This window comes from Limanda limanda, chromosome 18 (assembly GCF_963576545.1).
Source record: "Limanda limanda chromosome 18, fLimLim1.1, whole genome shotgun sequence".
Lineage (NCBI taxonomy): Eukaryota > Metazoa > Chordata > Actinopteri > Pleuronectiformes > Pleuronectidae > Limanda > Limanda limanda.
In genome coordinates, this window is record NC_083653.1 from 5261658 (window position 1) to 5288107 (window position 26450).

The following is a 26450-nucleotide window of genomic DNA, read 5'->3' on the forward strand; positions in this document are numbered from 1 at the left end:
TATTAGCCTAAATTGCTGGATTCCACCCAAACAAAATATAAAACTAAACCTGTTTTGTCAGTTGAAGCCTCAATCCTGCTTTCAATGAGTTCTTGGTTTTTAAAACAACTACTTAAACTTTGCTTCTTTGTTTTTCATGTGCCTGTATTTTAGTGTCTGTCAAGTGACTAATATTCAACCCACACATTCAGAAGTTCACAAATCATTTTCTAACACCGTGATGAGAAGTGCTATATAAAGTTTTATTAACGTCTTGTCACAATGAAACCGGACAAGTTTCACTTTTTATTTCAGAGAATGGAAACAAGAGCAAGCAAAAACAAATCAGCTGTGTGCGAAGCCGCCTGAACACACAACTGTGGAGCTTCGGCTCGGGACGCCTCCTAAACTCCGGTTCTCCTGTGTCCGCCGGAGGTCCGATATCCTGCCGGGTCCCGGGCTCGCCCCCTCAGACCTGGATGCGTCGCTTGCTGGTTCGAGTCCTTTTTACCTGGTTCACGTGCAGTGACGTCTCCACAGGGGAGGAGCTAGGACTGAGGGTCAGCGGAGGCGGGGCCTGATGGCCGCCTGGTGTCCTCGGGGACGGGAAGCCGGTGGAAGTGCTGCAGAGCCCGAGCCACTTTGTCAGGACAGATATTGTAAATGGGATGAGTCGGAGCCTGCAGCGAGAAAACAAGAGATTCATTTGACCATCGTTTATTTATACATCTACTTTACTCCTGTTCCTGCACTTCATTCATTATTATCATATAATAATTACTGGAATTTATTGAGCAGCTTTAAAAAGGAACCAACGGCTGCTTTACAGAGTGGAAATTAAATGTTCTTTGGTGATAAAGAAACTAGAGGTGGACAAATGAGGCTTGTGACAGAATGATATCATCAAATACTGATATAATGATAATACACATTTTTAGAAAGAAAATGAAACCACTGGATGTGTTGTTCACATCCTCAAATTTAACCATCATTTGTCTTATTTCAGTAACTTCACTTTTCTACTTCATCCCACATCAGACAGAGATTTACATCACAGCAAAACCAAAGGAAATCCCTTTCCACTTTCAAGGACCTGCAGATAAACATCGCTGCTGGAGACTCGAACAGTAAAATCCTCAGTAAAATAATCCAGGAGGATTCTGGGTAATGCTCATCTTTCTCCCCCCCCCCTCCTCCAGCCTCACCAGTCTGTTCTCCTCTCTGCCGACGATCATCTCATGATGCAGGTCCATGTTTCCAAAGTGCTGAGCGACAGAGAGGCCGCTCAGGCAGTAACACGTGTGGTAGAAATCTCTGGATCTGGACACGAGGGGAAAAACATTTAAATAATAATACAGACGCGTGAAGTATGAATGATACGTCTGAGTAAAACCACGTTTAACACTAATTAACAGCATGGAGTGTGTGTGTGTGTGTTGCTGGCGTTAATGTGTGTGTGTGTCCAGATGGTGTGGTACTGACTTGCCAGGCTTATCCAGAAGGCCCCCTGTTGGGTTCTGACAGCAGAGGAGGATGTACTCCTGCAAGGCCTGCTGCTCGAACATCCACCGCTGCCGACTCAGCTCCGACTCTCCTGCAAACACACACACAGACACACACACACACAAACCATTCATCAACACAAAACTCAGGACCACGACAAACATGGACACACACACATCAGGGCATCTGGGGCTCAGGGGGTTTCTGTTTCTAAAAACACGATTTGAGGAAAGATCTGAGGGTTATTATTCAGCAGTTCTTTCCTCTAGTGTGTGATTTAGTTTCCCGTGTGCGTCTCGTCTCTCGTACCTTCTTTGAATAAGGCTCTGTGGAGAAGAGGGAGGAGTCCCGCCTGCCAGAAGGAGTAGCAGCCGTCCACGAGTTTATTACAGCGTCCCTGGAACCCCCCCTCGAACCGCATCTGCCTGCTGACCACCCACCGCTGAGGAGGACACACAACAAACACACATGTTCACTGTGAGCAGAAGAAGAAAGAGACGCCATGTTGGAAATCATCTGTTGAAACAACGAGGACGATGAACTGGGATCTCCTGGTCCACAGCTGGAACTCCACAGGATCACACAGGACCAGAGGAGGAGACGTGGAGGAAAGTAAAGAAGCAGATAGAGAATTTGTACTATTGTCACCATGGAAACCCGCAGTCTGCACAGCTCAGATCGAGTAATTATGGGATATGTAAGAGCAGCTGGGGTGTATTCTGTTCTCTGCAGCAGAGGGAGGACGATGTGGAGCAGTGGTTCTTAACCTTATTGGAGGTACTGAACCCTACAAGCTTCATCAGTGCATTCACCGAACCCTTCGTAATTGGAAAAATAAAATATGATTTCTTCAAAACATAGGTATATATTTTATTAGTGCACAAAATGAACGATGCATCAGTTGCACACAAAATCACTGTGTTCAAAGAACAAAACCAACAAAATATGAATTTCACACAAAAGCATAACTCAATGAATATTTACTTCAAATCAATGTGACTTTTGCTGTTGCCTTTCAGATACAAGTTCAGAAATGCGCGGCTTCACCTTGGCATGTGCCACTCTCATATCATTTTCGCAACAAAGTCTGTTCCTTTTCTTAATTTTCATGTCTACCATCCTCGAAAAAGATTGCCGAACCCCTGAGAGTGACTCAGAACCACTGATGTGGAGCTTATTAACGTCAGGAGTGACCACAGAGATTCAGTTGAAGAGTTAAACAAAGAGCAGGAGGTGGAGGAGGTGCAGCCGCAGCACCGGGTTCTCCAGGCTCGGCCGGGGAGAAGGAAGTGAACTCAAAGGGAACACACTTCATAAATATGCATCCAAGTCTGTTTTTAGGTTCAACGTGGCCCTTGCACCGTTTTGCACAAAGTAAAACACGCAAGAACTGGAGTAGAGCACGTGCCTCTGCCAGCCGCCCCTCCTCCCCCCGTGAAACCACTTTCAATTTCCACTAGATCTGCACTTTTTATTTGGATCTGCACCAAACTGTAGATATACAGATATCAGTCCCTAGAATGTGCCGGACGCTTTAAATTAAATTGTTAACAGTCAAAAAAACGCTGTGTAGTTTTTGCAGGTTTGCTCTCGTCACAAAATGGTAATACAACAATCCGACAGTTGAATCTATCATTTGAATCTGTTCAACATTAATGATTAATTCATTATCTCGGAGATGGAATCAGGAGCTGCTTTAATGCAGCGTGACTTCTCTGATATCTGATCATGATCTGATTCTGTTCCGGCTCAAACTCTGCCTAATTTCATGGCGGCAAAATGTTTCCTCCAAAAAAAAGATGAATGCATCTGAAACATTAATTATCGATGTGCTGATACAAACCAGAGATTGAAGTTTGTGCTCTAAGACGTTTCCAGATTTTACACATTTAAGTTAAATATTATTCTTGCTAAAATAACCAATAGTAACAGATGAAACTCTGCTCTGCGCGACAGGTTTATCTCGAGCTGCTGTAGATCTTCTCGACCCGGTGTCGACTTACAGCCACCCCCCCCCCCACCTCCCCCCCACCTCCTCCCCACCTCCTCCCCACCTGGCACCTCCCAGCTCCACTGACACTCAGGTTAAACCACAGAGACGGGAATCCATACGCTGGGGGTCTCGGGGGGGGGACGCCCTGTGACACGGGACACCTCTGAGGACCTGCTCCTGTTAACCTGTCACACTGATGCGTTTCAACACGCAGTTCAAAAGGAGGAGCGGGTTTTTCCAGCCTGTTAATGTGTGAGGGAAACAAGCCTCATGCAAATGTACTGGTGACAGTCAGATGGAAGCTGCTGGAAGATGTAGAAGCTTAGATTGTAACTAAACCATCACTGTAGACCATGGACTTCATATAAACATGTATATTTTTACATTTTAACAGATTTCTAAGGGAATAGTAAATTGATCTTGATGAAAACAGGCCTGTTTAGGGGACTGATGTCTATGAATGTGTGAACAATTTGGCGGGATCCACATAGAAACCTAAGTGTGAAGCTATATATATAAAGTTTATGTGAATCTACAGTAGTTTTAGAGCTTTGTCCACACAGGACTGATTCGGTGCAGATGTGGAGGGACTGTTCAGAGTTGGATGTGTCGTATCTTCATGTAGAATCTCTGCTGCACACGTTGCCAAAGGAAACAGAACCGACTCTGAGAGGAAGCCGTGTTTCTCCTTTCAATAGGAGCTGTTAAACAGGCGGAGGGCTGGTCCATCAGTGACACACTATCTCTCTTTATTTTCCCGATGACCTTAAGCTTTGTGTCAACAAGCATCTGCTGCTGCTGCAGAGTCTCCAGAGGCTCCTTTTTTTGGAAGCAGCGAAGTGACAAGTGAATTTCCCTATAGAGATAAAACACCATTTCCCACCGGTCACAACAAAAGCCACTGTTGTAAAACTGAGACAACTCAAGATGAAGTAATGTCAAGGTTCTGCTTGAAGCTCCAGATCCAACAGGCGGTTTAGAGACAGAAACTGTTCCTGAATACAAGGAAGCTTATCTCTTAGTTCGCTCGTGTCACGTTTCTGATAAAAAATCGTGTGTTCATCAGGCGTCGAGTTCTTTTTCTTCAGGAAATCTCGCTCCGGGTCGTAACATCAAGCTCTAATGTTATCACATCCATGTGTTTCTGTTCTGTCCTCTGCAGCCTCACCTAACAGGGATACTACTTCAGCACAAAGGCTCTGCGGTGACTTCTTCTGATTAGCCCTTTTTTTTTTTTAGGCTTCAAGCTAAACAACACCTGATGCTTCTCTGTGTTTTATGTCATTTAAATGCTTCCTTTTGTTTAATCCCCTTGAATAAAATGCTCCAGAAAAGGGGGTTTTCTCACCAGCAAGGCTTTGAGATCCAGCATGTTCTCTTTGCCCAGGATGACGAGGGCGGCCGTGCCACAGAAGGTGTAGCCACCATGGGCCTCCAGACCCGGGACTCCGCTGAGACCCCCCTCCCAGTTCTGACACCTGGACGCAGAGGAACCAGTCACTAAACACAATCCCTGATTACAGAGAAGCAGAGGAACAGAGTCTTCTCATAATAACCTGAGGGTGTGTCGTACCTGAGGATCCAAGTGGGCGTGTCCTCGAACAGTTGGGGTGTGAGGATGTTTGTGAGCGACGCTACAGAAGCTGCACAGTACGCACTCCTACGAGAGGAGAGAGAAACAAGGGGGGGGGGGTTGATGGAGGTGAACACGGAGCGATGTGGCTCAGCAGGACGTCTACACGTTCACAGGATCTTATAAAACAAAGCATTCTTTGAAGTATAACCTTTAAAGATGGCTTCTCATACAACCACAGTGTGTGTGGTCGTTTCATGGGAATAGACAGTTTCTGGCTGCTGATACTTACACTAATGTGAATATGTTTTTGTTATTTGCCGGAACTTGTACGGATATAAAACTTAAAACATATACATATATATAACAGGCCCTAATACTCTCATCATAAATAACACACAGGGACAACAGACCATTAATTGGTTGGCAACAGATAACAGAGCAAAAGAGTAACTGACGTCTGAGGTTCTTTGTGAAAACATAAGACGATAATAACCTCATCATGAAATAATATAAATTCTCTCTGATGCAACAGAGATGTGATATTCTCCTCTTTTCTATCAAGAGGAGCAAAAGTGCATTAATAATTCAAATGGAAGGAAGAGGCAACATCATTTTAAAAATTGTTCCACTTATCAGACGTGAATAGTCACAGTGAAAATTCTGCAGTAAAATATTTTGGCTGCTGTACAAACGTTGTTAATAAATAACGTCTTATTTCTGTATGCATTTCATCTTCTCTTGTTTCTCTGCATTCTGAAGCAAACGCAGCATTGGAACAAGGCTGTGAAGGAATAGCAGAGAGGCTGGAGGAGGTGGTTTTCTCTTCTGGCTTCTCACCTGATATCCACCTCGCCTCCAACGTGCATCACAAACGAGCCATCTGGCTGCTTCACTGACCAGAGGAACTCTAGCAGCTTCTCCCTGGAGGAGGGAAAGAGAGGGAGAGAGGGGGGGGGAAGGGTGATCAGGAAGAAGAGGAGTAGATATACGATGAAAACCAGAGAGAAGGAGGAGGGGAGATATCCGATGGAGGGAAAGAGATAAGGCAGAGGGAGGAAGAAGAGGGAGGAGTTGGCATCAGAGTGGAATTGTGTCAGTGCTGCAAATTTAATAACGAGGCTGATGCAAATTCAGCTGCTGTATACAGCTGCTTCACATCAGTGGAACAGGAGCAGGAACATTAGAAGCTTCACTCGCGTAAATACAGAGTAAATGTAATCATGCGTCTCTGATACGAATGGTTGTAATTAGCTTCCGGTTAAATACATTCTGCCAAGAGGTTTATTTAATGTTCTGCAACTGTAACAAAGTCAAAGTCACTGTAAAGTAGCACTGAATAAAAATAGAATTACACAGAAGACGGTTTAACTGCATCAATTAATAAATACATTTAAAATATAATGCTGCTACTAGGGTTGCAAAGGGGCAGAAAGTTTCCGGTAAATTTCCAGAAACTTTCCATGGGAAGTTAAGCTCGGCAATTTTGGGAATTTAAAAAAAAAAAAGAAAATAGGCAAATTAAACGCTGAGCAATAAAAACATCATTCAAAACTCTAGTTTAAAGATGTATGGAATGCAGCACACGCTGCACGTTGAGTTTCAACCCTCCACTGTGCATTCTTCCATCACATGCACAGATAACTCCCAGCATCCTTCACTCTACAGCAGGGCTATTGAGGCCTGCTGTAGTGTGCAGGACTAGTCAGGTAAGTTTCGATGATATTACTCGGGAAAATATATTATCATGCTGATTGAGGATTGTTCATCTGTTCATCTAGCCTATTTCCATTCATTTATCCATCAATTGTAAAATATTTACAGACAATTCCAATTGTTTGGCTAACTATTTATATCTCTGGCATTGCATTAGTGTTTTTTTACAAACTTTTTTCTCATCTTATTCTACAGAACAATGCCACGTGCTCTATCTCATGTGTGGAGGCATTTCACCCCATCCAATGTAGAAGGAAAGGCTGTGTACATTTGCAAATACTGTGCAAAGACCTATGTTAAGAATGACACAAAGATGCAGAAGCGTATAGTCAAGTGCCCAAAGTTTCCTCAGGGCTCAAATCAGCCTATGACACAACAAAATGTTTATATTTATGTCTGTATATGACAAGGTAAATACAGTTAGTATAAATTACCCACAACATTTCCAGTTTATTCCCGTTATTTCCCATGGAAAGTTTCCAAGTTTGAATATTCCCGGAATTTTGCAACCCTAGCTGCTACTAATTAAAAGATTTGAAATGTAAATTCATTTTGGTGCAGTACAGCTCTGTGTAGTGACAGTGGGGGTGTGACCAGGACCTTACCTGTCTATAATACCGTAGGACTCCTCTGTGCCGATGATGCAGAGGGCGTTGACGGCAGCGTAGGTGGGGGCCAGGTGGGCGTGCTGCCCCGGACCCCCGGCGAAACCGCCCGCGGGCGACTGACACCGAGCCAGGAACTGACACACGCTGGAGAGACAAGGGGAGGAGCTTGTGACATCAGGTGATCAGAGAGACACCATAATACAGAAGAGAAGAGCGGTGGAATAAAACTATAAAAACACTCAAATATAAGATAACAAATATGTTCAACAGTTTTCTGATGTACTTGCTGAACATTAGATATATACATCGTTTGAATCGGACGTCTCTTTATTCATTTGTAAAGGCGGCATAAATGAGCCTTAAAGGGATAGTTTGTATATTGTGTAACCGATGTGTTGACAATGTAAAAATCAAACACAATCCCATGAGGGTTTGTTCACACACGAGAGCGTCTCATCTCCTCTGGAAACTGTCTGTGGAATCAGTTTGAATCATCCAACGAGACATTTGGGTTCCCGGTGCATTATAAGTCTGGAAGTAGCCGTTAGAAGATGGTAAACTGTGGCCTTAAAGAGAGGCACATTAATCAGAGAGGCTGTGACCTTCAAACAACGACTGACTGGAATTAAAAGGGCCCAGAATGTGACAAGAAAACTTCCTCATTCCACCAGCACCAGCAGCTCCTGGACTGTTGACACAAGGCAGGTTGGATCCAAGGACTTGAGCTGTTGATGCCAAACTCTGATCCGACCATCTGCAGCCTCAGCAGAAATCCAGACTGAGCATTAGGTTGTTGAACCTGTGTCCCGCAATATTTTTGTCAAAACTCGTGAAGGCTTCGACACAGCGGCTCCACACAGGACCGATTTGGTGCAGATTTGAAGGAACTGCTCCACACCGGCTTCATTTCTGGATAGTTGGAGGAAGTGGGTTCGCTCGCTCATCTTTATAAACAGTCTATAATCTCAATCCAGTATCTCAGACCTGCAGAGTCACACAATCAATCGAACACCACGGTGTCACTTCCTTGTATCTGATGTGGCAGCGAGTCTCGGCCTCTCTGCATCTCAGCCTCAGCTTCCTGTCTTTCAAGCCTCCGTGCACAGAACTGCTTCTCTCACTAACGTCTTCATCATCCGCTGCCTCGGAGGAATCCCACAGCCGAGAGCAAAACCGACATCAAATTACAATCCTACGTGAACTTTGGCAAACCAGTCCGGGGCCAGATCTGACCTGAGAACAGAGCACATTCCACGAGACAGAGAGAAGTCGGTTGTCTTGTTCTGAATTCTTGAACAGGGCCTGTGTGTGTGTGTGTGTGTGTGTTTGTGTGTGTCTGTGTGTCTGTGTGTGTGTGTGTGTGTGTGTGTGATTCACGTTGGCGCTGGGCAGTGCCAGCCGGTGTGTTGGCAAACCTCACAGTAATAATGAGAGTGTGGGCTGGCAGCCTGGCATCGCTGTGCACTACCGGGGGTTTGCAGAGTGTTACTTTCGACTGGCAGTGTTTAAATCAGGTGACATTCTGGAGTCGCTGCTGCAGCAACACGTCGGCAACACGACACTGGATTGTTCAGCTCAATGCCGCCATCACTGCTCTTTATTACAAAATCAGTCATGAAAACTAGAATATTAAATCCACGGCTTCTTACATCAACTCTGAGACTCTTCGTCAGTGGGGGTTCGATTTCAGAGGAAAGTTAATAAAGGGGAAAGAAATGATTGATGGATTCTCACAGTGCCTGAAGTACGTTACGTGGCCAGAAGCGCTTTTTAATTCTGTCGAGTGAAACCGCTTTTTTAATAAACACAATAGTGATGTTTCGGTATGCCAGGTTCAAACTACACAACCTTTTACCAGGAGAAATCCCCTCACTGATCTCAAAACAATGTTAAATCCCAAAAAAACCTGCAGGAGCAGAGACGCACAGAGAGTCTGAATGACTCTGCTGCTCTTCTGTGAGCAGGATGACGCATCACTGAGTAAGAACCCGTCCGAGCCGGAGAGGAAACTAACCGAGCCCGACCCGACATGTAGCTTCACAACCTTCACCTCTTCCTGCGCTTCAGTTGTCGCAGACTCTCACTACTGATATTTTTTCAAAGAGAATTTAGATGTTATCCTTATTATCTGTCGACATCTTTGCCATGTGGGAGCAGGTGTTTTTCGGAGCGGATTAATAATAGAAGATATTTGACAATGCGCAGGCTTTGTTTGTCCCCTGGTAGCAGTTTAGTAGTCGAGTACGAGTCTGTGTGTTTGTGTGACTCACTCTGAGGCGACAGCAGAGGGAATTGGCTCCTCGAGCAGCTCCAGACTGTGAAGAATCCAGAAGCAAAGCCACGGTCGGCTGGCATCCAGACACTGACACACACCATGAGACGGTTCATCAGCCAGAACACAAGCAGATCAGTTAGTTACAGGAAGAGAGGATAGGAAAACAAGTCATAAAACACATGGACAAATACACAAGTTTTTAATGGTTGGCAAACACGTCATCATGTTTCATGTTTATAACACAAACGTACAGTGATGTGAGGTCTTTTACGATGTTCATTTTACATGATGTGTGTGTCATCAGGGTTTACAATACACTACAGAAGTTTATTATCTTGCTGGAAGTGTGTTGTTGTACCTCGTAAGCATCTGATAAATGACGTAAGCCCTTCTTGAGATACTGGTAGTGCTGCTCCCGCAACAACGTTGGTCTGAGGAAACAAAAAGAGGAAGAGAGAAATATAAATCTCAAATAAGTAGCAGGTAAAAGAAAAAAATATAACACATATATAACATAAAACTTGGAGTCATAATGCTCCAGGGAGTGAAAATTGAAAAAATAGTTTTACATTTCAAGCAACTTGACTTGAAAGAGTGTCATGCTGCCATTTATATGAAGTTATTTCGATTCACTTGTACTTTTCCTTAGTAAAAACATGGATCTGTGGACAAAATAATGATAATTATAAAAAAAAAATTCAGTTTCTTCAAAAGTGAATCAAGTATATGTGAGTAAAAAACAATAAATAATGTATGAGCCTCCTTCACACCCTATTCACTGCAGCACAGGAGCATCAGAGAAACGTTGATATGTATCTGTAGCTCTGTGCGAGTGTAAATGTGTCAGTGAGGCTAAGATCCCTCCCTCCCTCCTTCACGGGTTCTATTTGCCGCCTGCCCTTTGCCCAAAGCGTTATCCACCATGATTGTAATTACATCCTACCTACACAGGGTTAGTCACAGATTGCTGCTCGTACATTTCACAGCATCAGTTCTGCAACACAATGACCATCAGGACCAGTGCTAAGCAGCTGAAAGGCCCGGGCCACAGCGGTCATGAGAATCATTTGAGGACTCAGCTCGGCTGTTTATATGCTGAGGGCAGACGGGGCTGCAGGCAAGTGTGCGGGTAAATAAAACCTGTAATCTGAGTCTCGAGTTGAACAGAGGAAGCATCTGGAAAAGTGAAAAGAGAACCGGAAAAAAAACCCCACCTCAACTTCTTACTAAGCCTAAGAAGACAGAGCACATTGCTGCCGTCCTCCCTGAACCATCTGGCTCCTTCTTTCTGTTAGAACTGATTTCAAGGTCATTTTAATTACCTGCAAAGCTCTTACTGGGTTAACTCCTGTGCATCGCTGACCTTTTAATACCCAACAGCCACGAAAAGCACTGAGATGCTCAAAAGCCGATCCTCCGATTGCACCTTCAGCACATGCTTTTTGCATTATATTATATTCAATTTATTAAATTAATTATCTTATATTATCAATGAAAAATAGATTCTCTCTTTCCTCAAACTATATATCCAGGTAGTGTGAAAACATCTCAATGTAGGAAGTGAGATTCTACAGCAAATATAACGGAGCAATTGTATGAACATGAATAAATGTTAACTGAAATGTTTTGTATCGTCGAGTCGAACTTCATTCTCGCACTTTTCTTGTTTTAATACAATCAGTGAACTTTCCTAAGCATGTGTGAAGGCAGAGTTTGAAATGTCATTCTAGTTAGAGAGGGCTGCTGGAATTAATTTAAATATGTTTAAGAAAAATCCAATGCTCGCCCTTTCTGAAATATTTGTGAATTCTGAATCAACCTTTGTTTTCAGACAATTTAATCCTGAAGAACTTCAAGATATTAAATAAAAAAGGCCACAAACAAGACTTTTATTTTCACTTCTTTGTCATTAGAAGCCCTTTTCTAAGGAGAAGTGGACCAATCAAAATTAATTAGAAAAGCTACCTTCCATTCACGACTGCAATTATCCTCAAAACTCCACTTCATTTAACTTCTACCCAATTGTTGAACGTTGACCTTTCCTCTTGAACACGGTCACAGCCAAACACATGGATTCAACTGATTATTCAGTGCTTGATAAATTACATATCATGATGATAAACATTTCTCCACAGGCTGCAGGGCCGGGTGACATTCAGGGCCGAGCAGTTGTCATAGAAATGAAATGAGTCACTCCATTAACAAGGACCCGATAACAAGAGAGCAGCAGCAAAGCATGTGGGCCGATCAGCTCATCGTACGTCTCCATGTGGCCGTGACCGACCGGCAAACAGCAGGTGTTCTGTGAGCCGCAGCCAATGAGCCGGGTTCTGGGAAATGTTTTATAATAGCTGTTGAACGTTATGACAGCTCGATGAAGACACACAATCATCACCCACTGTGTCACGTTCACGATATCTGACCACATTCTCCACGGTAGGGTTTGAATATACGTGTTTGTCTGTGCTCAGTTTTGTATTCTGCACTTTATAAAGACTTATAATCCAATTAATTGAGCTCAGGGCGATTTAATGTCCTGATTTCAAAATATTATTGTACTAATATCAAACTGTACAGAGTCACATGTCTGAAGCAGCTTAATTTTCAGCTTTCTACATATAAACAACACTGCACTCCAGGAGAGTAGGTCCTGTGCTTGTGGTGTAATGAGCCAGCCTCAAAAATTAATATTTGATTAATTTATACATGGCATTTAGTAAAGTGGAACCCGAACTAGGGGTCTGACCTCCAGGGGGGGTTCGCTGATGTGAGGGGGGGGGGATTTTTAATTAATAATGATCAATTTAATCCCAGTAATTTAAAGAATCTCAAAGGATCCAGAGGGGAATAAAACCACTGGAACTGAATGGAACTGCCCAACAACAAGTTTCGCTTCATAGAAACAAAACTTGGGGAAATCTAGACCATGAGTTATAATGGGAGAAAAAAAGGTCTGCGTTTGAGTTTGGTATAATTTGCAATTTAAGGGATGAATGATGAGCTTCTGCGGCACGTTGCCCCTGTGAACACTTACTGTGGCAAACTGTGAATCTGCTTGTAAACACTGACGACTTCTTCAATGGTGCGTTCCACTTTTTTCTAATGAAAGAGAAAGAAAGAGATAAGGATTATGAACAGTCACATTGCAGTTTATCATAAAAGAGCCCGACACACGTGGACCTCGATATGAAAGATGAGACTTCGATGCCTGTATTTGCTGATATGACAACTTTTATTTTACAAGAAAATCATGTTTTTATTTAATCAAGTTCTATAATTTTCGTTTTATTTGTATTTATACTTATTTACAATAAAGACTATGGGTAACTTTATATCAAGATTCAATCAGATCCCAAAATAATAAAATAATAAAACCTCAGAATAATGGATGAATGGTAATAATACATTCATTCTGCTTTGGAAAAATATTATATCACTTATAAAGACAATAGATATTAATATATCCCGGTTAAACTGGTTTTATTACATCTCCCACCCCTGCTGTGTCCTGCTCTGCTAACAGCTAAGTTAATTTAAACGTAATCCCATTAAACCACAATGCTAACCACGGGGGGAGAACTCCCGGTTACTGGAACCAGCACAACGTGTTAATAACAAGTTAATAACACTGGTTTCCACGACAACATCATTAACAGGTGAATAAAGTATATTTTAAAAACAAGTGAGTGACAGTTTTGATCCGCGGTCACACGTTTCCTCCTCAGGGGCGGACAGGAAAGTCAGTGCTAGCATGTGTTAGCATTAGCATCAGGAGCTAACGGAGCGTTCACCTGCTCCACGGAAGTCACCGTCTCCACCCCGTCGTCCGAGAACATCTCCGCGGCGTGGCCCTCGCCGAAGCACCGCAGGGGCGTCGTCACCGCGTCCATGATGGAGAAGCTGGGGGACACCGGTGAGGATCCGTGGGAGAAGCCGGAGTGGTTTGTTTTGATTGTTCGCTCCCTTTCACTTCCGGTTCAAGTCGGAGTGGGAGGCGGAAGCTGCGGGCACGCCCTCTACGGCAGCTCCAGAGGGACAAACTACTGCTTTTCACATTCTCCTTTGTGTATTGTTTTTTACCTTTAACACGTGTTTTTATTTCATCCTTTTTACTTCAACGTGGAGAAGAAATGAAACCACGCCTTTTATTCCAAGTCAAGTCAAACGTACACAAACATAAACATACCGGATGTGGTGTTTTCTGCTCTTCAAAATAAACCCTCAGGTAAAACTCTGCCCCGTAACAATGGCACAATTACCCTGTTTGTTTAAACTGTCCCCAGTTGACCCGTGTTGCCTTCAAGTTCCCATTAAGTGCAGGTGCAGAGAGCACAATGCAACCAGTACTGATACACTACCTGTCATCCAGTCTGTGGTCATCTGATGGGTCAACATTTCATTTTGGGTAATGCATTACATGAGTACAGAACAAAGTTGATAGTAATAAAGTATAAAATTCACAATGTATGCATCGGAACTTGATCTTAACACATGGATTTTCAACATGATGGTTCTAGAACCATTCTGCATTGATCAAATCAACAGAAACTAAAAAACAAACAGTTACTAAATTTTCTTGTAACTTGTAACTTGTTATACTTATAACTATTGAAAACAAATAACTAATTTACTCATTCCAAATGTATACATAGGGCCCATATAAAAACAGCATCAATGAAATACAATATAATTATAAATACAGCAAAAGGAAAATGGCATTGTAAATATAAGACATCAGCAATAATACATGTACTTTTCAAAAAACAGTTGAGGAGATGATTTTGAATGCTAGGATAATATATAGTAATATAAATAAATGTAATAATCTGTGACATGAAATATAATTTTAAAGAATTTATTATTATAAAATCATGATGATATCTTGGAAAAAATATTTTGCATTCGTGCTATTTTCCACCTTATACTCGGTATATTAACAAAACGTGCATCCTATGTTATTATCACATAAATCAGTTCATGGGCTTTTACTCTGGAAAGCCTCACCGGCAGTGCTGCCCCCTGATTGGCTGTCCGCTGGTCCACCGCACCCACTGGAGGCTGGATGATGCTGAAGCTGCTTGAGCATCTTCCCTCATCTGTTCCCTCATCTGTTCCCCAGCGACCAGCTCCTGCTCCAGGGACCCACACCGAGGCAGAGCCGGGGCAGACATGGGCTGCAGGCGGGGAGGAAGCCTCCATCCGGCGCTGGGTTAGCTCCTGACTCGTCCTTTGTGTTATAGATCCAGCATCACACCGCACACGGACCCGCTCACAGACCCGCACACAGACCCGCACCATGGCCAAACAGTACGATGTGCTCTTCCGACTCCTGCTGCTCGGAGACTCCGGGGTCGGGAAAACCTGTTTGTTGTGCAGATTCACGGACAACGAGTTCAACCCGTCTCACATCTCCACCATCGGTAAGACCCTCCTGCATTTCTCCCCACCCCCCCCATGCACTTGTGTTTATTTGCTCTTCCATTCATTTTCCTATTCACCTGCGCATCCCCCCCCTCTCTCTCTGTGGCCCCTGGTGGTTCTATACATACATTATTATTATATCAGGACGCTGTGTCTTGATTTAATTAGAGACGTGGTTGCATTTGGTTAAGTAAAACCCTCAGGGGGGAGATCCACCCCCCCATGAGTTTATTAACTATCAGCACTTGGCTCTGACTTTCACATGCATTAAAGGGGAGGTGGGCTTTGTTTTGCATCAGGCTCCCAGGCGTGAGTCTGGGTCACAGGGTAACACACAATAACAAAAAAACCATGATACAAGCCATTCTTGCGATAATCCACATATTGCAAGACAATTGTAGAACGATGCATTACGATATTTGTCTACCTAAAGCATGCAAAACAAAGAAATCGAATTTTATTTCCAGGAATTACAAGTAATTAAGTTTAAAGCATAAATATAAAAAAGATTAAAAATAGGAAAAAACATACCATAAGCACCAGGGGAGGGAAACTAGAAAGTAAACACTAGAGACTGGATTGTGCAAAGAGGGAAAAGAGGTCAAGTGCAGGATTTATGCATTTAATCACTGTAATTTGATTTCAAACATTTTAACACAAATTGTGTTGAAACAATGTACAAAATAGTCTTATCTTAGTGCGTCTTCGGTCTTTAACAAACACACTGTGATTTGTCAATGGCCACATGTGCCATCATTCCAATATAAACTGGCAATCGGCAAATAAATCAGTTTGAGGGTGAAATTTTGTCATACTTGCACATAGACAATAAAGTTCACCACTGAATCATTCACTCTAATCCACAACGGCCAGGTTTGAATAATTATGGCATAAATGTGGTGATCTGTACTTTACGTGACACGGTTGATTATTTTTTTCTTATTTGTACAACATATTTAAAAGTGTCCCTGTAAATGGAATCGAATGAGCAAAGCTAAACCAGCGTCTTTGCTCCCAGTTGAGGTCTGAGCAGAATCTCTCTCTGCACAGTGTGGACCATAACAGGCCCATTACAATGCTTCCCTTTGAGGTTCGGGAAATGAGGATGTTCAGTTAGCGGTGGAGTCTAATCTTCTGGGAAGCACCTGGTCTGTCTTCACCAAGTGTGTGTCAGTGTGTCTGTGTTCACTGAATAGACATATTTTCTGGTGGAAGCTTCTACTTCCTGACATTATTTGCAGTAATTAAACGGAGAAAACTAAATTCAGAAATCCCTGCGGCTCGAGGATGAAGTGAACAGTCAGGAAATGATCGTCCCGGTTGTGATGGCGATGACCAGTGACTTTTTATTGAAAAGTAATAAGGTCAAGAGAATGAATCATCCGTCCATTGTCTGCACAGCTTCTCCTTGGAGGGTTGCGCGGGGGCTGGAGCCGATCCCAGCATTCACAGAACTCTGGACCGATAGTTTCCAGAGGGACTTTATGTGTGAATGCAAATGTGCGAAGTCGGCTGCTGCAAACTTTTTCTGGAACTTTTCCTGCCAGAACCTTGGTAAAAATGTCTGGAAAATCCCAGCTAGCAAATGATGACCTTAAATAATGTTTCCAACACACCTGCAACGGACATGAAACTGGAAGAATATCCCAGGATGGGCCAGAGTTGAAGGTGTCAACTTGGAGATTCTAGAGGCTTAGGTGTGGAGTCCTTAGGTGCTGTAAATAAAAAAAAAAAGGTTATACAGCATAATCTATACGTCATCTTCCAGTTGTTGTGGATGTGTCTGACCCAGTCTTACAATCTCCCGCTGGGATCTTCTTAAAGGCGAAATTCGGACTCTGGAAAATGTCCAGACCCACATTTTCTGGACATTTTGTGGGAGTTCATGTCTTTAAATGGCTCTAGAGACAAAAACACTCACAGCTACAGGAAATCCACCACCTGGCAATTAGGTTAGAACCCACAGCCTTCTTCCTGTGAAGAGCCTTCTTTCTGACCCTTGATATGTTTACATGGATGTTTTAATGGTAAAACAAAGCAACTTTAATTTTGCCGTGATTTGCCAAACAGCCACAGCTCGATGCTCATTGTTTGACGCTCCTCTGCTCATTACACAAACCTCATCACACTGAACCTCACCTGCAAGTTGTGATGCTCACGTTCTTATAGAAATCTCAGTGTGCTATTTTTAAGTCGTTCGCCTATAGCACCCTACAGTAAACCTTCACAGTGCAGAGACGTGCTCATGTTGTACACTGCAGACCTTTATGATTTCTCTCAGAGGAAACGTTCAGCCTGTGTGTGCATGTTGGAAAACCCCGGCAGGCAGTGATGTGTTTCGTTCTTTCATTGTTGTAGTTTGATGCTCACACATCAGGCTCCTGCAGCCGGGCAGGCGTTGGGCTCCAGATTGAGTCGTTGGAGGAAGCAGACTGTGTCTAAGAGCCTCGCTGGGAGGCCTCCACAGACTAAACAAACCTAACAGAGCTGGGAGATCAAGAGTGACCACCGTCAGTGCTCCTCTGTGGCGGATCAATAAATAATTTCCTAACCTTCACGGTGATAGAGGGATATAAATTCTCTCCCGTGTCCCCCCTGGTGTTCAGCTCCATTATTCATCAGCTCCTGTTACAGTTCCCTCACTCACCTTTTTGCTCTTAATTAGTGTAAGTGTAAAAAAGCCAAAGACTTCAAACACTGAGAGCTCCCAGTAAACAGCGTGGTGATGAATAGATGCTGAAACAGAACGTGGACACGCAAACCTTATTCCAAGCAGCGTGGGGTTAAAGCCATGGGTATTAATGCTGCTGGAGCCTCCTGGGGAAGCTTCCCATGAGATTTCGGATCTGTTCCCATTCAGACACAAGAATATATTTGAGGCCTGGCTCTGATGTTGTAGAGATAAGGTCTGGCTGTGCAGTCTGGGTCAGGGTTCAGCATAGTCGGCCTCACACTCTCCAGAAAGGAAGAAAAGAATAACCTAGATACGTACGCTGTGGTATGGAGGTGTGGTAGCAAGGTCGATACACTCTCTGGACCAATCACAAGTCAGTCTGAGCTGTCAATCATGATGTTTTACCCTGAATCGAGGTCATCATCCATGTCTATTTCCATGTCGTCTATCTCTGATGGCCGAAACTTTGAAGAACAGCCCCAACACAAACGTAGATGAACTGGGCTTCTCGCTGTTTCCACAGCTGTTTGCTATAATCAGGTTTTGAAACGTGCAAAGTGATATATTTAATAGTCTGTATAGGCTGCATGATATACAGCAGATATACTGTTTATTTCAGCTTTGTAGTCTTGCACATTAGCTCTGTTATCGCAATAAGTTGATAGATAGAAAGCAGACAGTGGAAACCAAACCACAGAGCGAGACCTGCACTCGTTTCCTGTCTTTTATTAGATCCATCAAGGCTTTTTTGATCATTAAACCAGATACTTGGAAATAGGATAACATTTAATAACACATCTGGCAATAGGGCGAATAAAGGATATGACTTTTTTCACTGGATACAGCTCAGCATAAAATAAAAGCTCACAGAATAAAAGTCAAACTAATATCACTGCCAGCTCTTAATGTTCCCTCGCTCATCAGCGATCCTGTTTTATTTAAGCAGGTCACCTTGTTCCTCACTAGATCGTCATCGGGGCCGGGGAACGAACGCGTCTCGGGCAAAGAGCAGCTGATTTAGTGACGCTGCTCGGTCACACCTCTGAGTTTCATCTTCTTCACTGTCGCCCGACTCTTCAGAACCGCTGGCTGTCAAATACCTGTGAAGTACGACCGAGGCCCTGCTCTATATCACAGCCCAATCAAGAGCTGTCCTCATGGAGGGGATCCCAGTGGTGGTGTGATGGCGCCTGGTGAACTCATTAGTCTAAAGGGGCGTGGCTTTGATCACAGCCTCCACAGATGAAGCCACAATGTTGTAAACAGGTCATGAAGGAAGTTCATGCTTTTATCTTGGATCCGGCTTCTATCCAGCAGCATCTTAGTGCATGGTGTATTTAAGATAACTTTAACCTAGAGATTGAGACCATGAACTCGATATGAACATGTTTACTGAAGTTATGAATCAAGTGAGAAGAATGGCCATTTTCTTTAAGACTTCAACAGAAGTGGAGTCACCAGGGGAGTCGCCGTCTGCTGGTCATTCGAGAGAATACAGTTTTAAGCATTCCTGCATTGGCTTCACTTTCTGGACACAAAGTCTACGTTCATTTTTAACAGTCTATGGAATTGTTTAGGGGGGGTTCGCCCATGGGTTATTCCTTTGGTCATGTCAGTGGTTAGTTAACGCAACCTTGTGAGAGTTAAAATGTTCAGACAGATTAATGACAAGTTAATAATTGGAAAAGAAAGACAGCAGCTGTCTGTCCTCACCCAATTCTCCAGTGAGCTTGTGTCACATCTGAGTCCATCACCTCCGACACACTGACACGTCGTGTCCCCACCTGATCCGTCTTTCACAGACCAACACAATTAGTAATTATCCGAGGCAGAGTGGGGTGTGTACCCATTAAGTCTACATGGCTTTCACACGGCTGATTGTGAAATGCTGCCATGTTACATTAGCTGCTGCCTCGTCATCCTCAGTGTCACAGAGCAACAGAGGAGACGATGGAGAGTGGCTCCTTCTTCTATATCTGCTGAATTTTAATGATTGATTTTAAGTCAGTTACTATGCTACTGTGATAAATGGGCCCTGCAATTGCTGTACCTCACCTGTAGGGGGCGCTGCAACCCCCTCAGCAGGCTCACTCCCAGCATTATCGCTGATAGTCGCAGGTTGAATTCACAGAATCAGGTCCTGCAAGTTGAGGAGTGAAGCTGAACTGCAGATCAGTTATAACGACTTAGAAGTAATAAGAAACCAGTGGTTATCTCTGATATTCAACGGGAAACGTTTAAAATACGAAGAAGCTAGCTGTTATGTCGTCCGGAGTTTAATACGTAGCTAATGCAGCCGGACGATGACGCTGGGAGACGGCCTCAGTTTCATTAGTCTCCTCTCTCTCCTGCAGCCCCGGGAAAGTCGAGCTGCTGATTGCAATCCTGACCTTTCACTTAGTCTTGGTCTGGATGGTCTCAAGTAAAAAGTAAAAAGGTCGCATTGTAACTTACATGAGGCCTCAGACTGTCGAGTCCGAGAGCTTGAAACTCTGTGGAGCGTTTCCTCGACTCCAGCTCCTCCTGAGCAAACACACAATTTAAAAAGAAAGACCAAATCAGCCTGGCCAGCTAAAGTACGTCCGCTAGCAGAGTATCGACTGTGCAGAAATGCAGCAATAAAAACCACAGGCAGCAGTTCTTCCAGTTTTGTGAATCGATTGGACTCGGGGGTCCTCTCTCTCTCTTCCTCTCCCTCAGTGTGGAGCTGGCTGTGAGACAAGGCTGCTGCTGAGTCTCTGGTTAATTGGGATGAGCTGTTAATTGATTTCTCAGGGATTAGCGTGGTCCATAGAATCAGGAGGTTTTGGCTCATTTATTGACTTGAGGTGAGGTGAGGAGACGATGAGGGAAAAAGAAAGTAGTAGAGTTAAATGTGAAAAATCGGATCATGATTTAGGGCTAGGATTATGTCCAAGTTATCATTGCTTTTGTTTCGTCGTCTATTTTTAGTCTAAATGGGACCATGATTTATAAAATGCTGCACTGCAGAAGACTTTCAACTTGAGACTGAGAACATTACCTCCTTAGGAAAATACCAACTTTATAAATCAAGTGAGTATTAGGGTCATTCTCACAGACTCCAGTGTAGTTGCCCTACGCTGGTCTTTTGCGAGAATACAGGCCCAGAGTCTTCATCTGTTTTGTTTCCAGTAACAGGGCCGCAACTACCAGTAAGAACAATAAGGTCTGAGGCCGGACTTCAGTGTAAATAAAATAATACAAAATAAATGAAAGATATTTTTATCATCAGAATCACATGCCTGGAAATGGAGGAAAAGAACATTTATGCCACCACACGCAGCAACATTTACCAAACATCATCATCACCTCTGCCAAGGAGGTTATGTCTGTTTTGGCATGTTTGTTTGTTTGTCAGCATAATAAGCAAAAACTACTTACTTAAACTTGGAGGAAGAATGGAACACGGGCCAAGAAAGAAGTCATTAAAGTCTGGCACAGATACGTTTGGCACATTTCTGTGGAAGTAATCAAAACAGGAAAACAACCTAACATCAGCACAAGACCATTCAGAGCAGTTCTTGCCTTCAGAAGAGAGAGTGAAGGGTGAATCTTTATAGAGAGAAAGAACAGTCTCTGTGTGTGATTTTCTGTCATATGAACAATTTCACACTGAGTCGTCTGAAATAAATGAGAGATCACCGAAGCGTGAGCGGCTTCTCGTCTTCACCCTCTCGCCTTCCCAGCTCCGCTTCTTTCCTCCCGTCTGTTCGCCGCCTCCCCCCTGGTTTCACCTCCCGTGTGATCGATGCAAAAGGACCAAACGAGGAGGAGGCGGCTCGGCGGATCATTAGGCTGCTCGTCTAACAGGCTGATTATACAGGGATGATGAGGCTCTGGTTGTGTTAATGCCTTCTGTGATGTTACAAAGCTGCAGCGGACACCTCTGACCCTTTTGTCTGTGACAGACAAGCCGGGGTTATTGATTCCAGTCACTTCTCGGGGTCTTAAAGTTCACACGTCTGTGAGAATATTCAGAACATTAAGCTTTAGCACAGCAACTCAAGGGGTTTGGAGAAATATCCAACAAACACCGAGCTCCTCTGTGAATCCAATACTGTGCTTTCTGATCGTATCTTCTCTCTTGTCTCACAGGCGTCGACTTCAAAATGAAGACACTGCTAATAGATGGTATCAAAGTGCGGACACAGATATGGTGAGATATTACGAGGCTGGATGTCCTGTATGTGAGATAAAATGTTATTACAACAATCAAAGCTTATATTTGTTTGACCGATCACAATCAGGGGTATAGCTCTAATCTCTGGATCTTTCCTGACAAATAAAATCTGGAGACCTTAAAATGGAAAAACCTGTGTCAGATTCCCTATCTTTACATTTGACTACTTTTAGGCTGATAAAATAAAAGGACTTTTCATGCAGGAGACTGGAGTTTCATTAATAAACTAGAATGAAACAGAATGTGGGAAAATGGAGAATATAATTAGAAGTTTAGGTTCCTGATCAACATTTTCGAGGAGGATAGTGGATTTAAAATCTATTAAAGCCATGTTGACGTATTATAATCTCTCAAACCAAAGTTGTGTGTTCATATTTGTTTGTTGTCTGTGCAGGGACACTGCGGGTCAGGAGAGATACCAGACCATCACCAAGCAGTACTACAGACGAGCACAGGTATGTGACCTCATGTCCCCTCCGTCCATTATTTACTATTGACACACCCAGACACATACAAATTTGATCAGATTTATTTATTACAGCTAAGAGATTAAGTTAAATCTGTAGAAGCTGAGCCATTTAGGTCTATTAGGCTTTAAGTTATAAGCCTCATAGTATCAGTATTGTAACATAATGTGGTCAGTGGTATTGTAATGTCTCTGTTTACATCCCTTACCCCCTAAAGGCTGATGCTCTGCCACTCTGGCTGCTAAAGAGGTTAAACTGGTTCAAATCCAATTGTCCATTTACCAGAAAATGGCAATTAAATTGGAATAAAGGTTCTCTCATCCAGCCAGGGGGGGGGGCTCACAGTGTATAAATGCATCATTGCAAATTTTCCAAGTGGTGGTCTGGTTTGTTTGCAGTAATGATATCAGTGTTTCCCAATGTGCTGATATTAAAAATACAGCTTTTTAAGGTTTGTGTTTTTTCTAAAAACTCTTTTCACCACCTCTGCTCAGGGAATCTTCCTGGTGTACGATATCACAAGTGAGCGATCCTTCCAGCACATCATGAAATGGGCCAGTGACGTGGACGAGGTGAGTCACGGGACATCTGGGGGATTTAGGAATTAGATCAATCAGGCCCGGTGGAGAATCAACGTGCGTTTCTTTCCCCCCCCCTCTGATTGTGAAAAGGGCAAAACTGACAAAACCGGAGACGCTGAGCTGACAAAGAACAGATGTCTGACACGGTGTGATAAAACCCAAATGCTCCGACCTGACATTTACGCTGTATTTATAGTGTTCGGGCTTCATTCCCGAATGCCTGTCATAGCTTTATGAAATGTGTTGTCATAAATATCGGAGGAGAACATTTTTTCCCATTGCAGTAATTCTGTGTAGGAGTCTTCAGAAAGCTCTTCCCTGCTTCCCCCTGTCATTTCCAGAATGACTTTATTCTATTAATTTAGTAATTATGGGCTTCATTTCCTCTGTGTGTTTATCTGTATACACACACACACACACACGTGCTTTCCACTTATCTTTAATCTAGGTGTCATTTCCTGAGCGCGCTGGCTCCTGTGTTTCCTCCGGTCTGTGTTCTCTTGACATTTGAAATCCCTCTCCCTCTCCTTCCATCTCTTTTAATTGGGTTTATTTCCCGTCCACGTGGCGAACCCCTGCAGTACGCTCCTGAGAAGGTCCAGAAGATCCTCGTGGCGAACAAGTCGGACGAGGTGGACAAACGGCAGGTGGCCACGGAGCAAGGCATCAAGGTGAGATGGTGGAAATACTTGCTGGGTTCCGTTTAGGTTAAATTGATGCTGCAGAACAAAGGGGTTTGATTTTTAAACTCAAGTCGAGACCCAGCGGTTTGTAAAGATACGAAATATACGAGGTGGAAAGCATCAAGAAGAACTGGAGCATGCCTCTCTCTCTCTCTCTCTCTCTCTCTCTCTCTCTCTCTCTCTCTCTTTATCCCACACAAACAAACTGACCTCTCGCAGTCAGATTGACCATCAGCAGTAACCCGAGAGATCCTTAATGTGTCGTTTGCCAGTGGTCGGTGGCCATGAAGCGGAATCATGATCATCATATGTCTCCTTTTAAATCCATAAACAAGCTCTAATGGCTGAGATGCACCAATCTGACCTGAACGAACCAGTGCAGACGAGTGCTTCACCTCATGTTGCCTCACATCTGTCAATAAAAGCTGCACTGGAACACGCCGCTGTATCCGAGCGCCAGCAGACAGTCGTGCATGTGTCAGCGTCTGTTTTTTTAAATCCAGACAACTAACATCTGGCTTGTCTTGTGTTGCAGTTGGCCAAGGCTTATGGAATGGACTTCTTCGAGACAAGTGCCTTCACCAACCACAACATAGCAGAGGTGAGGTGAATGTGCGGAGTCTCAGTCAGGACATTTCACGACCGCCTCAGTAACAAGATCAGTGCAGTCGTGATTATATAATGTGAGGAAATTACTTGAAAGATGCCAGTGCGGCTAATCTCTCCTCTCTTCCTGTCGGTGCCCTTTCTCCTCCCAAGTCTTTCACCAGATTGGCTGAACAGGTGCTGGCGGCCAATAAAAAGGACCTGGATCTTCTCCGGATGTCGGATAATGACGAGCTGGACCTTACGGCTCTGGAGGAGGAGGAGGGGCTCTGCGGCTCTGCGGCGGACGACCAACGCAAAGGCTGCTGGTGTTAAAGTGACCGTGTGGACAGCGTGATTGTTTTTTTGTTTTTTTGGGTTGAATATACGTCATCGCCACACACTTCGGACGCTCCTGGAAAAAAATGTCCTTTGGTAATTGGCTTCTGTAGGTCCCTGTGTTTGCTACAGCGTCAGGTTCAAGGACAAACATTTTGCCGAATGGTGCCAAGTGTGTGGTGAAGCAACCAAGTGAAGGTCCAAATGTCCAGGTTTCCACTCGGTGGCTCGGAAATGTTCATTTTGCTCAAAAGCACCAGTTCCTGCTCAGTTCCATTCAGCGTATCTTTGATGTAACCAAATAAAATCTCTGTCCAGTCAAAAAAAAAAATCAGTGGCAAACCTACAAAACGTCCTGAAGAGCTGCAAAACCACGACTTCATCTTTTATCAGAGTTACACGGATGTATAGAGGATGAAGAGAGGATAGGGAATGACTTGAAACTTCACCACTGACTTGAAATCATTTTTTCTCAATTCTCTCCTCTTCAATATGCCTTGCAAACCAACAGAGAGACTGATTGCATCCGGCCCCTTTTAGCGGTTCTCCTCCTCATAGCCTTCCCACCAACTGAATGCATTAGATGTAGTGTAAGGAAACTACCACAAGAGGGTGCTACGTCAATTGCAGAAATGGCTCCGTGCTCAGTGTGACGTTATACCAGTGCACTGATTCTTCTTCTGTCGTGTTTTCTGACCTCGGTTACTCTTGAAGTGGTTTCTTTTATCGGAGGGAAGGGCTTATTAACATATGCAGCCATTGTATTGTTTTGCATGATGTCGACATGTTGATGTTGGGGGCGGGAGAAGTATTTAACTTCTCTGTAGCAAAATTGAGGATTCTTTTTTTTGGTTTATAGTCTAAGAACATATAGGTGGACATCACTGCATTGTACATAACAGGTTAACCACAGCATTGTAGATGAGGATGCATCTTTAATTTGAGTAATACCATTAGAGGGCTGTATTTAAAAAAAAAAAAAAAAAAGTAAAAATCCTGCAGTAGTATTCAAGAATGGTTTGGAGATATTCCCTCTTTGAATATAATAACGTCTTGGTCATTCTGTCCTCGCTGTGTTTTGTACAGTGGAGATGCCATTTCTCTTCTTTTACCCCCCCCCCCTTCAGATTTAACAAAGGGAAAAGTGAGAGTTCTGCATGTGATTCAATCGTCTTTCCTTTCTGTTATTGCAACTTCAGTGAAGTTAATAATCAGCCGGCCACAACGCAAAGCAGAGCATTTGACCAGAGTTGCCTGTCGGAGTCTTGCAACCACAAGGAACCATTGTAGGAGAATGAAATGTAATGCAACTCGAAAACAACAGTTTGATGTGAAGTGACTGGACTGGATGCACATTCTGTGGTTTTCAAGAACTTCTTTACCCTCTTCTCTTTTAGACTAATTGTATTCGTGGAGATATATTACATGCAACATGTTATTCCTGGAGAAAAGATGTCAGATGTTTATGAATAAATACTTGCAGATACATGACCCAGTGCCAGGATGTCTTCTTTGGTTGTGCACTTCGTAATTTGACCACTAGGTGACAGATTCACCCTGTTATCTCATGCACTTGCAACGTGTCATGGTGGGAAATGCAGTAGTCATTTATAGTGTTATGTACAAAATATTAACACAATAAATATCTAAATCTTATCCTCTGGTGGCCACACGCTCATAAATAAAAAAGACTGCATGGTGGTTCTAACTGAATACAACACTTAATGTGCACTGATACATTATAGTAACATAAATGTGTGATCATCAGTAGGTGGGGGGGGGGGTTCTATGTGAGAATTACAGGAGTAGAAAAGCTGTAAAGCGTTTGTTCGTCACCTCATCAGAGTTGTTA

The 26450-nt window shown here is 43.4% G+C and overlaps 2 protein-coding genes across 2 annotated transcripts; one reads left to right on the forward strand and one right to left on the reverse strand.

Annotated features, from left to right (window-relative positions):
- Positions 1-221: 221 nt before the first annotated feature.
- Positions 222-13617, reverse strand: fntb (farnesyltransferase, CAAX box, beta). The gene is made up of 12 exons (XM_061091390.1): positions 13439-13617; positions 12682-12746; positions 10006-10078; positions 9643-9734; positions 7370-7516; positions 5889-5972; positions 5049-5135; positions 4824-4953; positions 1792-1924; positions 1462-1573; positions 1185-1299; positions 222-659 (listed from the first exon to the last, which is right to left on the reverse strand). The coding sequence occupies exons 1-12, from the start codon at positions 13535-13537 to the stop codon at positions 528-530; spliced, it is 1269 nt and encodes a 422-aa protein (XP_060947373.1). The 5' UTR covers positions 13538-13617; the 3' UTR covers positions 222-527.
- A 1326-nt stretch (positions 13618-14943) lies between these two features.
- rab15 (RAB15, member RAS oncogene family) lies at positions 14944-25080 on the forward strand. The gene is made up of 7 exons (XM_061091826.1): positions 14944-15067; positions 21859-21919; positions 22338-22398; positions 22905-22982; positions 23573-23662; positions 24210-24275; positions 24434-25080. The coding sequence occupies exons 1-7, from the start codon at positions 14944-14946 to the stop codon at positions 24593-24595; spliced, it is 642 nt and encodes a 213-aa protein (XP_060947809.1). The 3' UTR covers positions 24596-25080.
- The last annotated feature ends 1370 nt before the right edge of the window (positions 25081-26450 follow it).